Source organism: Peromyscus maniculatus, chromosome 1 (assembly GCF_049852395.1).
Source record: "Peromyscus maniculatus bairdii isolate BWxNUB_F1_BW_parent chromosome 1, HU_Pman_BW_mat_3.1, whole genome shotgun sequence".
In the NCBI taxonomy this organism is placed as follows: Eukaryota; Metazoa; Chordata; class Mammalia; order Rodentia; family Cricetidae; genus Peromyscus; species Peromyscus maniculatus.
Window position 1 is genome coordinate 28416274 of NC_134852.1, and position 18165 is coordinate 28434438.

The 18165-nt window shown below is 41.4% G+C and overlaps 1 protein-coding gene across 1 annotated transcript; it reads left to right on the top strand.

Moving 5' to 3' along the window:
* Nucleotides 1-638: 638 nt before the first annotated feature.
* LOC102914707 (cell adhesion molecule CEACAM3-like) lies at nt 639-10529 on the top strand. The gene is made up of 5 exons (XM_006975254.2): nt 639-850; nt 4952-5311; nt 6939-7298; nt 7497-7676; nt 10362-10529. Exons 1-4 carry the CDS (start codon nt 787-789, stop codon nt 7667-7669), a joined length of 957 nt encoding a protein of 318 aa, XP_006975316.2. The 5' UTR covers nt 639-786; the 3' UTR covers nt 7670-7676; nt 10362-10529.
* The last annotated feature ends 7636 nt before the right edge of the window (nt 10530-18165 follow it).

An 18165-nucleotide genomic window follows, 5' to 3' on the forward strand; every position in this document is an offset into this window, starting at 1 on the left:
TATTATGTCTCTGAACATACTGCTCTGCCAGGAGACCCTGTGTAAGCCCTGTGCCCTGTCATTTCCTTTGGGGGAAAGACAGAATTCCAGAATGTAATCACCCAGACAGAAGATGGGCATTTTAGAGAAATGATGCTGAAGTCAGAAGTTCTCTTACCCAGGACACACAGGTGACCTACTCCCACACATCCAGAACATGAAACTCCTGATACAATTGTTCTTTGTCCTCTGCCCCTGAATGGTGAATGATTGGTGATGACTGAGTTCCCTCTCACAGGCTTCAGTAAGCAGGTCCCTTTCTATCCCTCATAGGTATCTCTGTCATATTCCTGCTGGAAATAAATCCTGCCTTTCCAGAGCACACAGAGATAACTAAGCACTTAGCTGGATTTCTGTGTCAAAAAGGATACACAGAAAGGACTGGAGGGGGTCCTCCTCTTTGATGTTGACAGACCCAAGGCCAAGGACACCACAGACGTCATCCCTAGGGTGTTGTTCTGTTAGAGCATGAGGAGACTTATCAGCTTTATTGCTCATTCATTGCACAGTCTGGAGGTCTGAGACATAAAGAGAGGAAAGGGGAGAAAGATAGAGGATGGAAGAGAGAGGGAAATGAAGTGTTGTGTCTTGTACAACATGTGATTCTAGGAGGGGCTTCTACCTGGGAGAAGTCTCAGATAAAAGGGAGGAAGGACATCAGAGCTAACACTAAGACAGCAGGGTGCCGAACAGTGCTGGAGCTGAAGCCCTTCTCCACAAAGGGAGAACAGAGCAGGTTGGGGGGCCATGGTGGACTCTGCTGTGCTTCCTTGCATGGGTTGCTTCTCCTGGCAGTGGCTCCTGCTCACAGGTGAGGAGGTCACTATCTGACTTTGTGGGAAGAGGGGCATCTCAGAGCCTGGCTAGAGTCCCCTGAAGAAGACAAGATCTTGAGGGGAGACTCAGAGTTTCTGTTCTCGGCTTGAGAGGAGAGGACACAGACAGGGACAGGCACTTGGCAGCAGAAAGTTCCCCAACACCTACAAAGTGTCTTACATCTGTGTACATGCTATACACACACTCACCCATACACAGAGACACACAAGTACACACACATACATACATTCACCCATGACATACACAAAGAATACAAACTAAGAAAAAAATGAAACTCTTGTACTAAAGGTATCACTAGTTCCAGATGTGAGAACTTTGAAAATACACTCCTGGATAAGAGGATCCTAGAACATACATTCACCCATTCATCCAAAGGCATCCAAGCCTTTATCAGGCATTGGGCTCTCCAAACATGTCAGGCTCATCTTGGTTCTCATGCAGCCCTTGTCTAGTGAGATAAAAGACAAACCTGAAAGAATATCTAGAAGGAGGATGTTGCTGTCCCAGCAGCCAGCCCCCAAATAAATGACATGGAGACTTATTATTAATTATGAGAGCTTGGCTGATAGCTTATGCTTGCTTCAAACTAGCTCTTATGACTTAAATTAACCCATTTCTATTAATTTACTTTCTGCCCCATGGCTTTATTACCTTTACCATATACTGCCCATATGGCTTTCATGCATCTTCCATCTCTTGCTGACATTTCTCCACATCTCCCCCCTTTTTCTTCCCAGCATGCTCTCTGTCCCTAAAATCCTGCCTAACTATTGGCTGTTCAGCTTTTTCTTAAATCAATCCAAAAAACAAATCTCACAGTGTATGAAAAGATTATTCCAAATTTTCTCCTTTTTGTCTAAATAAAAAGAAAAGGATTTAACTCTAGCATAATGAAACTACAAACAATAAGAAAAATTATCAGGTAAAAATTACATTTACAATGTCCTGTCCACTTGTATTTGGCATAGTTGAAGAAAATACTCCATTATTTATTCTATCTTGATGAGGCCAAAGCTCTGTACCTAATTTACCTTCTATCATAAACAAGGAAAACTATGACCATCTAGTCTTCAACTCCATCAAAGACTGACCCCAGAAGGATATAATATTGCTTTAGTAAACAGGAAGTGCAAAGCAAGCAATTTCCAAAACTAAAATGACAGGAACACTGGCTGCCTGGACAGTCACCCAAGATTCCTCTACAATGTTGAGGCATCCATCTTTGGCCAATAGGCCTAGAATATCTGACAGACTTTTCTGTGAAGCCTACCCTGTCTTAGCAAAGTTCAGCAATCATTTTACTTTGTGTCCTGCTGGTCCAATTTGGACAGCATGTCAGCAATTGAGGCAACAGCAGTTTCCTGCTCAGATGGCTAGCTTTTGTGGCAAAGAATGCAAATGCCATATAGAGGATCTTTGATGCCAATTATTCTTTTTTGAAGTAGATTGGTGACACCAAGAGAAGACATGAGTCATTGGAATGAAAAGTTTTATGCTATTAAAACATTTAAAATGCCATATTATGTAGGTCTTTTAAGTGTTTGAAGATCACCTATCTATCTTAAATATATCTCTGTGTGGTCTTGAAAACATACCTACCATGGCTATTAGGTTCACAGATATAGATGACTATTAACCTGTATTTATTACCCTAAATAGCTTTCAAAGAATAAAGCTTTATACAATCTTTTTAAATGAGCTGAATAGGTATAATATCTTAAACAAGAATAGAAACATATATACAGTATAACAAAATAACATTAAATTTGCATCAATATACAAAAATCCAGACCAATGTAAAATATTTGGGACTAGTGTTTGTTTAAAAGTAGACTCAAGAGTCCACCCTTTTATTTCATCATTTTTATACTATATCCCCCTTTTTCCTTCAGAAAGAGATCCTTGGCCATTACCAATAACAACTTGTAACCAACCCCCTAAATGATGACAAACATCTGTAACCCATCAAATAACCAAAAGCCATCCACCCCACCTCTTGAGAATATGGGTGTCATGTTCTCTAGACTGATTGCTGTTATCTGGGGGACTGGCATCTTTAGAAGACCCTGAGAAAATTGGGATAATGGTCAAATCTTGGGAGAGTTAGCTGTATTATTTGTTGTTCAGTCTCCATGCAATCAGAAAGTGCAAGGCTTACCTGAATTCCTGGCTGGCCTTGAAGCTGTTCTGGATGCAGAACTCTCGTGAAACTGCAGCAGAAGCACTCTGAGATACTGGTTCACCTGGGCCATTTGTTTTCATTGGTATCTGGTACTATTGCTTTAAAAACACATAAACTTTCAAAGGTAACATACTTATCTGCATTAACACAAATATGGAATATGCAGTATGCAAAAGTCAGTAAAAGATAAATTTTTATTTTATGTTTGGTCATGTAAAAGGCATCTGTCAACTGTGTAAACCTATTTGGACTGTATAATCAAACTGTTATGTGCATCTATCCATGCCATAAGAAAGTATGATATGTCATTGTAAGTCATAAGGCCTCTGTCACCAACAAGGTTAATCATGTCTCATCTCAGAGCTGTTCCCATGTCAAGGGATCAGTTTATAGATCATCCGTTCTGTAGCATTTTTTTTTTGGCTTCCTCCCATATGTCTGTAGCCAAGATACTCAGGAGGTCTCCTATGGTCAAATCTGATCTCTATTAATCTGGAGGGAATACAAAGCCTTTTGTTTCCCATGGTAACAAAAGCATTACCTCTCCTCCAACACAACACACTGCCCAACTTCCATTTTGAAGTTAAGACATTTTAAAAATATAAAGGTTGGTTTAATTTAGTAGTTTCCATAATCCAATGTCTCTCAGCAGCTATTTTTTTTACATTAGCATTTAAAAAATTCAAAGTTAACAAGACACCATATAGGATCCAGACTCCCTGTGTATTCCATCCTTACATGGCTTATTTTTTCTACTACTTCACTCTCCCTTTAAAGACTTTATTATTTTTAAACTAGTTGTTTTTTCTATGAGTGTCTATACCCATTTTTCCTTAAGCCTATGTATATTGTTAAACACATTGTAATGTGTTTAGAGGATTTTTCTATCTGAACCTGCTTTACTGCATATCTGTAACCTTTTCTGTCTGCATGAGCAAAACCTTAAACCTGCCATGTGGCTTATCTCTTGGCATACTGGTGGCTCAATCATACAGGCAGCTGCTGGGAGATGTGTCTCTGTACCATGGCCAGCATGAGAGACACAAGACTAAGAAGCCCTTCTCAGCTCTGTTTTTGTGTGTTTAGAACCTTTGTTTAAGCTTTCTCAGATCTTATGTGGATACATATGGCCAGATGTTGGGTGCCATTTGTAGTTGGACTTTTCTGTCCAGGCAGCCAGGTCCAAAATAAACAACATGGAGACTTATTGTTAATTATGAAAGCTCAGCTGATAGCTTAGGCTTGTTTCTAACTATCTCTTATAACTTAAATTAACCCATTTTTATTAATTTACTTTCTGCCTTGCGGCTTTATTACTTTTACTCTATAATGCCAGTGCTGCTTTCCTGATTCCTCTGTCTCTGGCTGTTGATTCTTCATGTCTCTACCCTTCTTCTTCCCAGCATCCTCTCTGCCCTGAAAATCCTGCCCAGGTACTGGCCATTAAGATTTTTATTAAACCAACGTGACTAACAAATCTTCACAGTGTACAAAAAGATTATTCCACAACAATAGTCAGATAACTGAGGACAAAGAGGGAAAAGAGAAAAGAAAAGAGGGAAAAGAGAAAAGATAAAGAAGAACGTGAAGGCCTGGGTTCTCTAGACAAATAGAGAAGGGGAGGCATCACCTCAGCCCATATACTCTGGATATAAACAGGAATCTGAGGTGAGCCCTGCACATACCTGAGGGGAGAATTCCACATAGAGAAAGCAACAGGTTCGGGGCTACAGAGGGTGTAGAGGTCATCTGCTCATCACCTCCTATATGGTGGTCCTGCTGTCACCCACCTAGCCAGGCTAAGTGATAAGCATGTCTGCTCAGGACACAAGCTCCATCTTTCCATCAAATATAGAAGTCCCAATGTTCATGGATTTCTCTTTTCCCTTCTAGCCTCCCTTTTAACCTGCTGGCTGCCTCCTACTGTTGCCCAGCTCACCATTGAATCAGTGCCACCCATTTCTGCTGAAGGGGATAATGTTCTTCTGCTTGTGCACAACCTTCCTGAGAATGGTCAAGCCTTTTCCTGGTACACAGGAGTTATGGTGCTCAAGAGCCGTGAAATTGCAAGATGTGCAATAGCTACCAATTCATGTGTGCTGGGTCCTGCACACAGTGGTAGAGAGACAGCATTCAATAATGGATCTCTGCTGATCAAGAATGTCACCAGGAAGGACTCAGGATACTACATCCTACAGACACTTAATACAAATTCAAGATCTGAAATAACACGTGCGGAATTTTTTGTACACAGTAAGTCATTCTTGTAACCTCTGGTGCTGGATGGGGTTCATTCCACTTGTACATACACAGTGCTGTCAAGCCTGAACTAGATCTACCTCTCCTCTACATTGTGCCCTCGTGTTGTGGTTTGAGGATTTAGTTCAGGACATGCTTCATGGAGATAAACTGCCATAGATCATAATTCCTCACCTGACTCTAGAGAGGACCTGTGCTGGGTAACTCAGTCAAGAATGTCAGCCTCAGCAGAGACTCTTGGGGCTCTCATCATGAACATAACCTTGGGTTTTGGAAAATATAAGGAAACCATGAGGTCTTAAATGGCTCTGTCTCCCAACTTCTGTCCTAGACTCAGATCACAAGAAGGAAGGACAGTATAGCTGCCACCAGAACAATAGGGCTTGGGGAAAGTGCTGGAGCTAATGTCTTCTCCAGGGATGGAGAACAGAACAGACAGCAGAGGCCATGGAGCCACTTCCACATCTGCTGCAAATGGCATAAAAAATGGCAGAAACTCCTGCTACAGATACCGAGGCCATTCCCTATTCTGTGAAGGAGAAGGTTCACTCAGAAATGGCCTAGAATCTCCTAAAGAGGATAAGAGCCTAAGAAGAGACTTGGGGTTTTTCTTTTCTGCTGGAGAGGAGAAAATACAACAAGGGAGACAGAGACTCTGCAGCAGGAAGCTCTTGATGGGCAGGAAATATTAAGGGGCACAGGAAGAGAGTTGGATTGTTCTTTAATCAAGTTAATCACATTGGCAACTATATTCTGGAGACTAATGTTCCCATCTATGAGAAGATGACTGTTCAAATGAAAAGCAAAGTGCAGTGGGCCAGTGAGATGACTCAGTGGATATGGGCTCTTGCTGTCAGCCCTAATGACCTGAGTTCAATCCTCACATCCCACATAGTGGAAAGAGAGAACTTAGTAACACAAGCTGTCCTCTGACCTACACATAGGTACTGTGGCATGCACTCACTCATGCACACACTAATACAACATTAATGTGCACTTGTGCCCCCCCACAAACAGTAAATAAACATAAAAATCAAATTACAGCATGAAAAACTAATTAACTTGGAATCTGAGAATCTGGTAAATTAATGCATAGAGTTGCAGTTTCCCGAAGTATGCATTCATTCATTCATTCATTCATTCATCATTCATTCATTCATTTATCCACTGAATTCTTTATAGGCTTTCTAAAAAGATCAAATTGATCCCTGGCAACAAAGTCCTAGTAGTGGATGGCAAGACACATGAACAAGGGTATCAAGAAAGTACCACAAAGGAACTAATGCAAAATAAGTCAGAGTGTAAAGACCCAGGTTCTGTCAAGGAAGAGACCAGTAGAGGCACATTCTTCCTTGTGCTCTGGCTGTAAACAGGGATGGGGGGCAGTGAGGGTGAGTCATGCAGACAGATGAGGAGAGAGTTACATACAGAGAAAATGACAAGTTCAGTGGCACTGAGGGCATGGAGCTCAGGTTGCTGACCTCTACCAAGGAGGATAGGCACACCCTCACCCACACACCAAGGCTCAGTGATGGACACATCTGCTCAAGACTCAGAGACCCCACTTTTCCACCAATGCAGAGGATTCACTATTGACAGATTTCTTTCTATTTCCTTCTAGCACCAATTTTAGGCTTCAAGAAGCGTACTGCCCCTTCCAAACTCACAATTGAGTTGGTGCCACCCATGGTTGCTGAAGGAGACAATGTTCTTTTACTGGCTCATAATCTGCCAGAAAAGCTCCAAGGTTTTGCTTGGCACAAAGGGGTACTTCCACTCGACCACTTAAAGATAGCAAGCCATGCAATCCTCATTAATTCAAGCACACTTGGGCATGCATATCATAGAAGAGCAACAATATATTCCAATGGATCCCTGATACTCAAGAATGTCACCCAGAAAGACACAGGAATTTATACCCTACGGACCATATCTGCAGATTTGAGATCAGAATGGGCTATCATGCACCTCCAAGTAAACAGTGAGTGATTCTTTGTGACTCCTGGGTAATAAGCAGACTTTGTTCTACTCTGTATACACAGGACAGTGAGGCCTGGACTGTGCCTATCTCCCCTCTGAACTGTGTCTTCTCATTTGGGTTTGGGCACTTAGGGCAGGACGTATATGGGAGAGGAAAACTGCACTAGATCAGAAGACTTCACCTGACTCTAACCTGCAGGGAAAAGGATGGCAGCTCAGTCCAAGAATGCCACCCTCAGCTCAGACTCTCTGGATTCTCACCATATATGTGGCCCTGAGAAAGGTGCGATGGGACTTGAGCAGAAAGAGGATGAGGAGAATGTGGAATCCTGGCAGAGTGGTGAGAAACAAGGAACCCTGGCTCCAAAGTGAACTCCAGGTAACCGCTGAGAGTTTTGTGATATTGCTTAAATTTGACTACCTGCTAGAGCTGACTGGAAGCAATGCTTTATTATGTGTCCAAGTCTTGGAACATGTGGAACCAACCAGTAGCTGTCATGACAAACATGATTAGGGTAGGTAACCTGTCATCTCCTTTTCCCGAGACTCAGCATGGGGAGCATAGCTGGACAGGTGCCCAGGTCATCAGCCAACAGTTCTGTTGGGTTTATGAGTTCACAGGAAGGTCAGAGTCTGCAATAGGAGGAGTGGATGGCCCAGATCCTTTTGGCCATGTAATTGTCCTTAGGGTCAAGCGCAGGGAATTGTCTCCTGTGGACCAATAGTAGCAGGCACCACTGATTTAAATAGCTCCTCAGTCCCAAGATGAGGTCATTGCTAATACTTGAGTTTCACTTATAATCATGGCAATGATAATTTACCACGTGTCCTATTGTAGGGAAACTGAGAGATAGCGAAGACACTGGTTGAATAAAAGTTACACAGCCCTTGACTGTCAGATCAGAAGCACAAGATAGCTGTGTACAGCCACAACCCCAGTTTCTCCACCCCAGGAGACTTCATAAGGTGTCTGTGGGGGCATATCAGAGCTGTGGGTTCAGAAACTTTCATCTTAGGAATCAGCAGCTCACAGGGAAAGTCTGGTCCAGGCAGCAGAAGCAAATGAGCAACAAAGTTTGACTCTGTAATGAAGCCTCAACTGAATCCTGGACTTCCCCAGCCCACTTCCACTACTCTGGACTTCAGATGATAGGTTTCTTGGTGTGGTGGTTTCACTCTTCCTGGAGAATAAGGAGAATACTCAGCCTTATCCCTCCATCAATAACGTGCAAGCCACAGGGTCTAGTTTGCAGTGTACTCTTAATACTCTTGTGATGAAGGAAGAAAAGAATGAGTAACAAATGAACAAGTGAATGGGTGGGCAGATGGATTTATGAGTGGATGGGTTTATGAGCAGATTGGGGCATGGATGGATGGGCTTATGAATGGATGTCTTAGAATTCCCTCCAGACATTAGAAGCTACATGGAAAGTCCTACTATATCTGGCTGTGTGCATGCTCTATCCATCCTGCAAGTAAGACCCTTGTTCTATATCTCTAACCTTCTTCTCCTAAGCCACTGGAGAAAGAGAAGTACATGAGGATCCTTGAGATGCTGGTGTGTGCAGGCATTCTCACAGTGATACCCCTCAAGCAGTCATTTAGAGTTCCTTGGGGTCCTGGAAGTCATTTAACCCCCATTGCCACTACCATGCACATTTCTGCTGTTACTATTCCTTCCCTGTCACTCATGATCTGTACCTTTATTCAGGCAGGTATGCCTCCATCCTGCCCAGGTCAATGTTCCCTTAACTTCCCCACATGAATGGCTGCATTTCCCGGTCCTTTCTCACCAACACCTGGACATAGGCCTTCCCTTGCAAGCCACAGAAAAGGGCACAGAAATCAGTGCAACAGCCACTCCTCTGAGGCTCCATAATATGCCAATACCCTACACACACACACACACACACACACACACACACACACGTGCACACACACACGTGCGCGCACACACACACACGCACACACACACACACACACACACACACACCACAGAAGGAGTCCCCCTTGTGTCCCTGCCCAGGACTCTTGACTTCTGCATTGCTGATATGTAGAATAAGCCAAGAGACAGGAACAAACATATCCTGCAACTCCTTATTGAATCCTTGGGGACTAGAGGTAGAAGAACAGGACTTGCAGCCCCAAAGTCTTGATTCTTTCCTCCATTTCAGTTTTAATGATATCCTCCTCCCTGTGTGGCTCATGATCCTCCTGTGGTTTATGAGCCTTCCAAAGGAGAGGTGACACAGTCAGCAATGTCTAATGGGCTCATGGCTTTGCCATATGAACCTACACTTCATAACATTACACTGCCACAAGGTGGCTCCTGTGACCCAGTGACATACTCCATACAAAGCTCCAGCAGTTACACTGCTCATTCTGAAATCATTTCATGCCACTTACTTTGTGATTCCCAGGACCCAAAGAAAAGAAAGTACATTTCACACTGTGCTGGCCCAGTTCCTCTGTGCCTCACTGTTCACAGAAACTGGCACACAGATATCTTGTAAATGGACTCTAACTGTGACATGTGACACTGCTGCACATTGGGGGTTGTTTCTCATTTTGCACAGTAGAGAAACCACACACTCTTCCTCTGGTCAGTGCTGTCCTCAACAGGACTAAAATCTTTGTCTGTTCAGAGTCACCAGTTTCAAACCAAGGTTTAGCTTCTGCATTTAATCAAAATGGGACCCAAGAACTCAGAGCTTGGTCTAAGGCCTTTCTGTGCTGTAGAGAAGTATTCCTTGCAGGAACTGGTCTTAGATCCTGGGTATTTATAACTTTTTTTTTTGCCTTTTGTAGCTGGCTTGGCACAAATGATGGTATTCTAAAGAGACATTTGTGTTTCTCAACCCATCAGATTATTAAAACAGTGGAGTCCACTCCAAAATGGGAATCTCACCAGTAGTCTCATGCTGGGAGAATGAAGAGGTTCTAGCCGAAGGGGACCACTTTGTACGATGAGACGGAAGCCCACACAATGATGGGGCAGTGGTGAGCCTGTCTACAGCTTGACTGGACTGCTTAGATGTATATATCCTTTGTTTTCTATTTAAAGGTTCATCTTAACTTCAGGATCTGAAAGTTGGATTTCAGAGAGTCAAAGATCAGCTGAGGATAGTGAAAAATGGACTTTTGAAGAATCGAAGATGGAATTGGCAATTCACTTGTCTTTTTGGCCCTTTCCTCCAAATTAGCCATTCTAAATAAATATCTTTCTACTTCCTAGTGTTCCTTTGGGTCTTTTAATTGACTTATTGAGGATGGATGGCTAAACCCAGTTTGGTTCACATGGTGTGAACCCCCAGTGCTCTTGAATTCTGCCGTGCTAATGTGTGGTTAAGTCAAGAACGTTCCATGCATGGCTTCCTGCAAATTAATGTTTGTTTTTGACTGAGCACTGCTACTTTTTTACCTTGTCTCCAAGCCCGGATAGTGCTGCTCTATGCATGACCCATTTTATCCATAAAGCTTCCACAGAATTTTAGACTTATTCAATGCTAATTTTCCATAGCAGATAAATTTTCATCAATCTTTCTAACTCTTAATTGAATTCCACCCTCTTATCCTGTATTGGATTCCTTAATTTTTACCTTGTTGTGTTTTGTTGCAATTAATGTGTCAGTTTATTTGTGTCTCCTTTGATTTTTTAACATCTTGCACTCATTTATTTGGCCTTTTTGTTTGAGACAGGGTCTCTCTACATACCTCTGGATGTCCTGGAACTCACTAAATAGACCACACTAGACTTAAAATGACATAGATCTGCCTGCTTCTCCCTCCCCTGTGCTGGGATTAAAGCCATTCATAACCATGCACAGCTCCCTTTGATGTTTTTGTGTGGAATTTTGTCTATTTTTGTGTGGAATTTTGTCTATTTCCCTGTCACTGAAAGCCATTACTGTGGAATAGGTGATTTGGAGAGGTGTCATCACCTTGGTTTTCACATGCCTTGTGGTTTTGAGTTAGCTTATTAGATTAGTTAAATTCTTTCCCATCTTTCTTTATTATTGAGAATTTCATACCTGTGTACAATAAAATGAGATCTTATCTATCTCCATTTTCCTCAGGACAATTCTGCCATATCCCATTAGGTCCTTTTCCCAACTATGTGATTTGTTTTGGGATCAAGTCTGGTGCTTAGAAGACAAATTGAGCAAAAGAAAATGAGACCCCAATACTTCTACAGCAAACACTTCTATCAAAAGAATGAAGATGAAAGATTTCAACCAACATCTTCTTCATTGAAAATATTATTCTATTATTATGATTTTGGTGAAAGAGTTTGTTGTTGTGGAGTTGAAAACAAACATAATCCCTAGAACATCCCTGACAGTACAATACTGTCTGTTTACTCATTTCAGTTTCGCATCCCAGAACCGTTCTATTAGTTCCCAGTAGAGTGTCTCAGCTCTGGGTGATCCTTTGGGATATTAGGTCATAGTTGCTGGCTGCACCCCTGGGTGGTCCATCACCTATCATACATTGATTGCCATTCTCACCTAAGATGGAGATTTGTGTATGGTGATCTTATATCTTATATAATAGAACCCTGGGGAATATATTACTTTCAGGATTTTTTTCCTCAGTGATAGAAGCTGGACAAGGCTAGGGGAAGCCTCTTCCAGCACTACCTGGATTTGTATATTTAAACTTCTTGCCTCAGATGCATGCAGGTCGAGTTTATGTCTCATATTCTTTCTTTTTTTCCTTTAAACTTTTTGAAGGTTTCAAGACAGGTTTTCCCTGTATAGTTCTTACTGTCCTGGAACACTCTCTGTCAACCGTGCTGTCCCTGAACTCAGAGATGCATGAGTATCTACTGCCTACATTCTGGGATTAAAGAAATGCACAACCACTGCCCAGCTGTCCTTTATGCTTTTTATTTTATGTTTATGGCATTTCAGGACATGAACTTGTGGCTAGACAGGTTACAGGTGTTATGGGAAAACTTAGTACTATTATTGGGCTAAGTAAACATAGCACTAAGCCAACTCTCAATGATTTGTCATTATAAGCATAGATTAATGCATGCCTCCTTACATTGAAGTACTAAACAGGCCTGACCCTGCTTAGCTTCTGAGATCAGACAAGATCTGACACATTCAGGGTACTATGGCTATAGGGAGATTAGTAAATCTCTCAACCCTCATCTTTCTGCTGTAAATGGTGATTAATATGGAGACCCATAACTGAGCAATGTTCAGAGAATAAGTCCCACCACTAGTTGAGGAGTTATTGGTAACTGATAAATTCATGAAGAAGGAGAGTTAGTTTTCTTTAAGGGTGTGGAAGGTTGACCATATTTCAGTAGATAGTCCCATATCCACAAGTATGCAGGCAGCACAGACTGGAACTGATGGATTTAAAATAACGAGGACAAAGTTGAGTGGGTGTGAAGGAGTTATAACTCTTAGAGGCACAGTGGACAATGACTACAATCAAAATACAATATATGAAATTCTCAAAGAATTAATACTGTTATTCTCTATGTTCTGAAATATAAATTGTGCTCACAATCCAAAGGTAACTGTGATTATAATACAGTGTTTCCATTTTCTATATTTGTATAAGTATGCACACACAGTCTCACACTTTTCCTGGTATGGATAGGATAATGCTACACAAATCACTTTGAAGGCCCAAAAACAGAAATATTTCTCATAGACATATTAGACTTTCATTTTTTGAAACTGTAATTTATGGTGTCACTTGTCTTTTGAAAGTGAATTAAATTGTTCTTGGTTTATCACTATTGCTCTAAAAAAACTGATTTCCATACTGCATGGCACACACACACACACACACACACACACACACTCAGACATACATACAGGCACACACATACAAGTGAGGACATGCAAACAGGTATGCACACACAAATAAAGAAAATACAATTTAAAAAAAATAAATCTACCCACTTCCTGGCTTATAGCCCTCCTCTTATATCTCTAATGTCTTGAGGGAGTTGTGACGGCCAGTTTTCATTATGAATTTGGTTTGATTTAGAAGTTTCTTAGAAGTTTTGACACACCTCTGATGTGTCTGTGAGGACATTTCAGTGGAGAACTAACAGGGGATAGACATACTATGAAGTGAGTATCCAAAGGGGTGAGAACTCAAAATGAATAAGAAGAGAAGGAGAGGGCTGGGGGGAAGACAGACAATCTCTTTCCACTGATTCATGACTTTATCTCTATCCTAGTGATTTACTGGCTTTTGTCTCATCTTGTCAGGATATCAGGAACTGTATTTCTTACAGGGCATGTGGTACCCAGTTATGTAATACACTTTTTGTATACTGTGAAGATGTGTCTTTGTCTAGGTGTCTTCTGATTGGTTTAATAAAAGAGCTGACTGGCCAATAGCTAGGAAGGAAGAGGTTAGGAGGGAGAGCCAAACAGAGAGCATGCTGGGAAGAAGAAGAAGGACAGAGTCACCAGGAGACTGAGAGAGAAGCAAGATGAACACGCCATGCTGGAAAAAAAAGGTACCACTATGTTGTAGAGTGTATATAGGAATTAAGGAATAGTTTAGATCTAAGAACTAGTTAATAACAAGCCTAAGCTATCAGGCAAGAATTTCTAATTGATAATAAATTTCTGTGTGTTTTGGGGGGCATGGGCTGGCAGGACAGAGCTGACTGGCAGGACACTGAAAAGACTGCGTACAATGCCAGTTCCCAGTTTCAGAAAGTAACATTTGTACTAAAAATCACGTTATGAAATAAAACATGTATTCACAAACAGTGGCCACACACCCATCATTCACGTTTGATATCTATCACCTTAGTCCTCTTCCATTTTTTTTTTATTTTACAATACTATTCAGTTCTACATAACAACCACAGATTCCCTTGTTCTCCCCCTTCCTGCTCCCCTCCCCTTCCCCCCAGCCCACCCCCTATTCCCACCACCTCCAGATCAAGGCCACCCCCGAGGACTGAGATCGACCTGATAGACTCAGTCCAGGCAGGTCCAGTCTCCTCCTCCCAGACTGAGCCAAACGTCCCTGTATAAGTCCCAGGTTTCAAACAGCTATCTAATGCAGCGAGCCCAGGACCTGGTACCACTGCCTAGATGCCTCCCAAACAGATCAAGCCAATCAACTGTCTCAACTAGTCAGAGGGCCTGATCCAGTTGGGGGCCCCTCAGCCTTTGGTTCATAGTTCATGTGTTTCCATTCATTTGGCTATTTGTCCCTGTGCTTTATCCAACCTTGGTTTCAACAATTCTTGCTCATATAAACCCTCCTCTTTCTCACTAATTAGACTCCCAGCGCTCCACCAGGGACCTAGCCGTGGATGTCTGCATCCAGATTCCTCAGTCCTTGGATGGGGTTTCTGGCCCAACTATTAGGGTGTTTGGCCATCCCATCACCAGAGTAGATCAGTCCTGGCTGTCTCTCGGCCATTGCCAGCAGTCTTTTGTGGGGGTATCTTTGTGGATTTCTGTAGCCTCTTTAGCACTTTGTTTCTTCCTTTTCTCATGTGGTCTTCATTTACCATGGTCTCCTATTCCTTGTTCTCCCTCTCTGATCTTGATCCAGCTGGGATCTCCCGCTCTCTTTCCGTCGACCCTCGCCATTTATTGCTCCCACTCATGTCCAGGCTGTTCATGTAGATCTCATCCATTTCTCCATCAGTGGGTGATCCCTGTGTCTTTCTTGGGGTCCTCTATTAAAGGTAGCCTCACTGGTGATGTGAGTAGCAGACCAGTCATCCTTGTTCTACATCTAGTATCCTCCTATGAGTGAGTACATACCATATTTGTCTTTCTGAGTCTGGGTTACCTCACCCAGGATGATTTTTTCTAGATCCATCCATTTGCCTGCAAATCTCATGATGTCATTGTTTTTCTCTGCTGAGTATTATTCCATTGTGTATATGTGCCACAATTTATTTTTCCATTCTTCAGTTGAAGGGCATCTATGTTGTTTCCAGGTTTTGGCTATTACAAACAATGCTGATATAAACATAGCTGAGCAAGCGCTCTTGTGGTATGATTGAGCATTTCTTGGGTATATGCCCAAGAGTGGTATAGCTGGATCTTGGCGGAGATTGATTCCCAATTTTCTAAGAAAGTGCCATATTGATTTCCAAAGTGGTTGTACAAGCTTGCATTCCCACCAGCAGTAAAGGAGAGTTCCCCTAGTTCCACATCCTCTCCAGCATAAAGTGTCCTCAGTGTTTTTGATCTTAGCCATTCTGACAGACGTAAGGTGGTATCTCAGAGTTGTTTTGATTTGCATTTCCCTGATGATTAGGGATGTTGAGCAATTCCTTAAATGTCTTTCAGCCATTTGAGTTTCCTCTGTTGAGAATTCTCTGTTTAGTTCTATAGCCCATTTCTTAATTGGACTGTTGGTCTTTTTGATGTCTAATTTATTGAGTTCCTTATATATTCTGGATATCAGTCCTCTGTCAGATGTGGGGTTGGTGAAGATCTTTTCCCATTCTGTAGGCTGTTGCTTTGCCATGTTGACTGTATCCTTTGCTCTACAAAAGCTTCTCAGTTTCAAGAGGTCCCATTGACTGATGGTTTCTCTCAGTGCCTGTGCTACTGCTGTTATATTTAGGAAGTGATCTCCTATGCTAATGTGTTCAAGACTACATCCTACTTTCTCTTCTAGCAGGTTCAGAGTAGCTGGATTTATGTTGAGGTCTTTGATCCACTTGGACTTAAGTTTTGTGCACGGTGACAGATATGGATCTATTTGCAGCCTTCTACATGTTGATATCCATTTATGCCAGCACCATTTGTTGAAGATGCTTTCTTTTTTCCATTGTACACTTTTGGCTTCTTTGTCAAAAATTATATGTTCATAGGTGTGTGGGTTAATGTCAGGGTCTTCAATTCGATTCCATTGGTCCACATGTCGGTTTTTATGCCAATACCAAGCTGTTTTTTATTACTGTAGCTCTATAGTAGAGCTTGAAGTCAGGGATTGTGATGACTCCAGAGGTTGTTTTATTGTGCAGGATCCTTTTGGCTATCCTGGGTTTTTTGTTTTTCCATATGAAGTTGAGTATTATTCTTTCCAGGTCTGTGAAGAATTGTGTTGGTATTTTGATGGGGATTGCATTGAATCTGTAGATTGCTTTTGGTAAAATTGCCAATTTTACTATGTTGGTCCTGCCTATCCATGACCATGGGAGATCTTTCCATTTTCTGACATCTTCTTCAATTTCTTTTTTCAGGGACTTAAAGTTCTTGTCATATAGGTCCTTCACTTGCTTGGTTACTGTTACCCCAAGGTATTTTATGTCATTTGTGGCTATTGTAAAGGGTTATGTATCTCTGATTTCCTTCTCAGCTTCTTTGTCCATTGTATATAGGAGGGCTACTGATTTTTTTGAGTTGATCTTGTATCCTGCTATGTTGCTGAAGGTGTTTATAAGTTTTATCAGTTCCTGGGTGGAATCTTTCGGGTCACTCAGATATACTATCATATCATCTGCAAATAGGGAAAGCTTGACTTCTTCCTTTCCAATTTGTATCCCCTTAATCTCCTTATTTTGTCTTATTGCTCTGGCTAGAACTTCAAGTACTATATTGAATAAGTATGGGGAGAGTGGACAACCTTGCCTCATTCCTGATTTTAGTGGAATTGCTTTGAGTTTCTCTCCATTTAATTTGATGTTGGATGTTGGCTTGCTGTAAATTGCCTTTATTATGTTTAGGTTTGTTCCCTGTATTCCTGATAACTCCAAGACTTTTATCATGAATGGGTGTTGGATTTTGTCAAATGCCTTTTCTGCATCTAGTAAGATGATCATGTGTTGTTTTTTTTTTTTTTTGAGTTTGTTTATATAGTGTATTACATTGACGGACTTTCGTATGTTGAACCACCCTTGCATCCCTGGGATGAATTCTACTTGATCATGGTGGATAATTGTTCTGATATGTTCTTGGAGTCTGTTTGCCAGTATTTTATTGAGTACTTTTGCATCAATGTTCATGAGGGACAATGGTCTGTAGTTCTCTTTCTTTGTTGTATCCTTGTTTGGTTTGGGAATCAGGGTTATTGCAGCCTCCTAAAAGGTAATGTCCCTTCTGTTTCTATTATGTGGAACAATTTAGAGAGTATTGGTATTAACTCTTCTTTGAAGATCTGGTTGAAGTCTTCGCTGAAACCATCTGGTCCTGGGCTTTTTTTTTGTTGGGAGACTTTTAATGACTGTTTCTATTTCCTTAGGGGTTATTGGACTATTTAAATGGTTCATCTGGTCTTGATTTAACTTAGGCAAGTGGTACCTATCCAGAAAATTGTCCATTTCTTTTAGGTTTTCCAGTTTTGTGGAGCAGAGGTTTTTGAAATATGACCTTATAATTCTCTGGATTTCCTCAATGTCTGTTGTTATATTCCCCTTTTCATTTCTGATTTTGTTGATTTGGATTCTCTCTCTGTGTGTCTTTTGGTTAGTTTGGATAAGGGCTTGTCTATCTTGTTGATTTTCTCAAAGAACCAACTCTTTGTTTCATTAACTTTTTGTATTATTCTCTTAGTTTCTATTTTATTAATTTCACCTCTCACTTTGATAATTTCCTGGTGTCTATTCTTCCTGGGAGACTTTGCTTCTTCTTGTTCTAGAGCTTTCAGGTGTGCTGCTAAGTCACCAGTGTGAGATTTCTCCAACTTCTTTATGTGGGCATTTAGTGCTATGAATTTCCCTCTTAGCACTGCTTTCATAGTGTCCCATAAGTTTGGGTATGTGGTATCTTCATTTTCGTTGATCTCTAGGAAGTCTTTAATTTCTTTTTTTATTTCTTCCTTAACCCATTGGTGATTCAGTTGAGCGTTATTCAGTTTCCATGAGATTGTAGGTTTTCTATAGTTTTTGTTATTGTTGATATCTAACT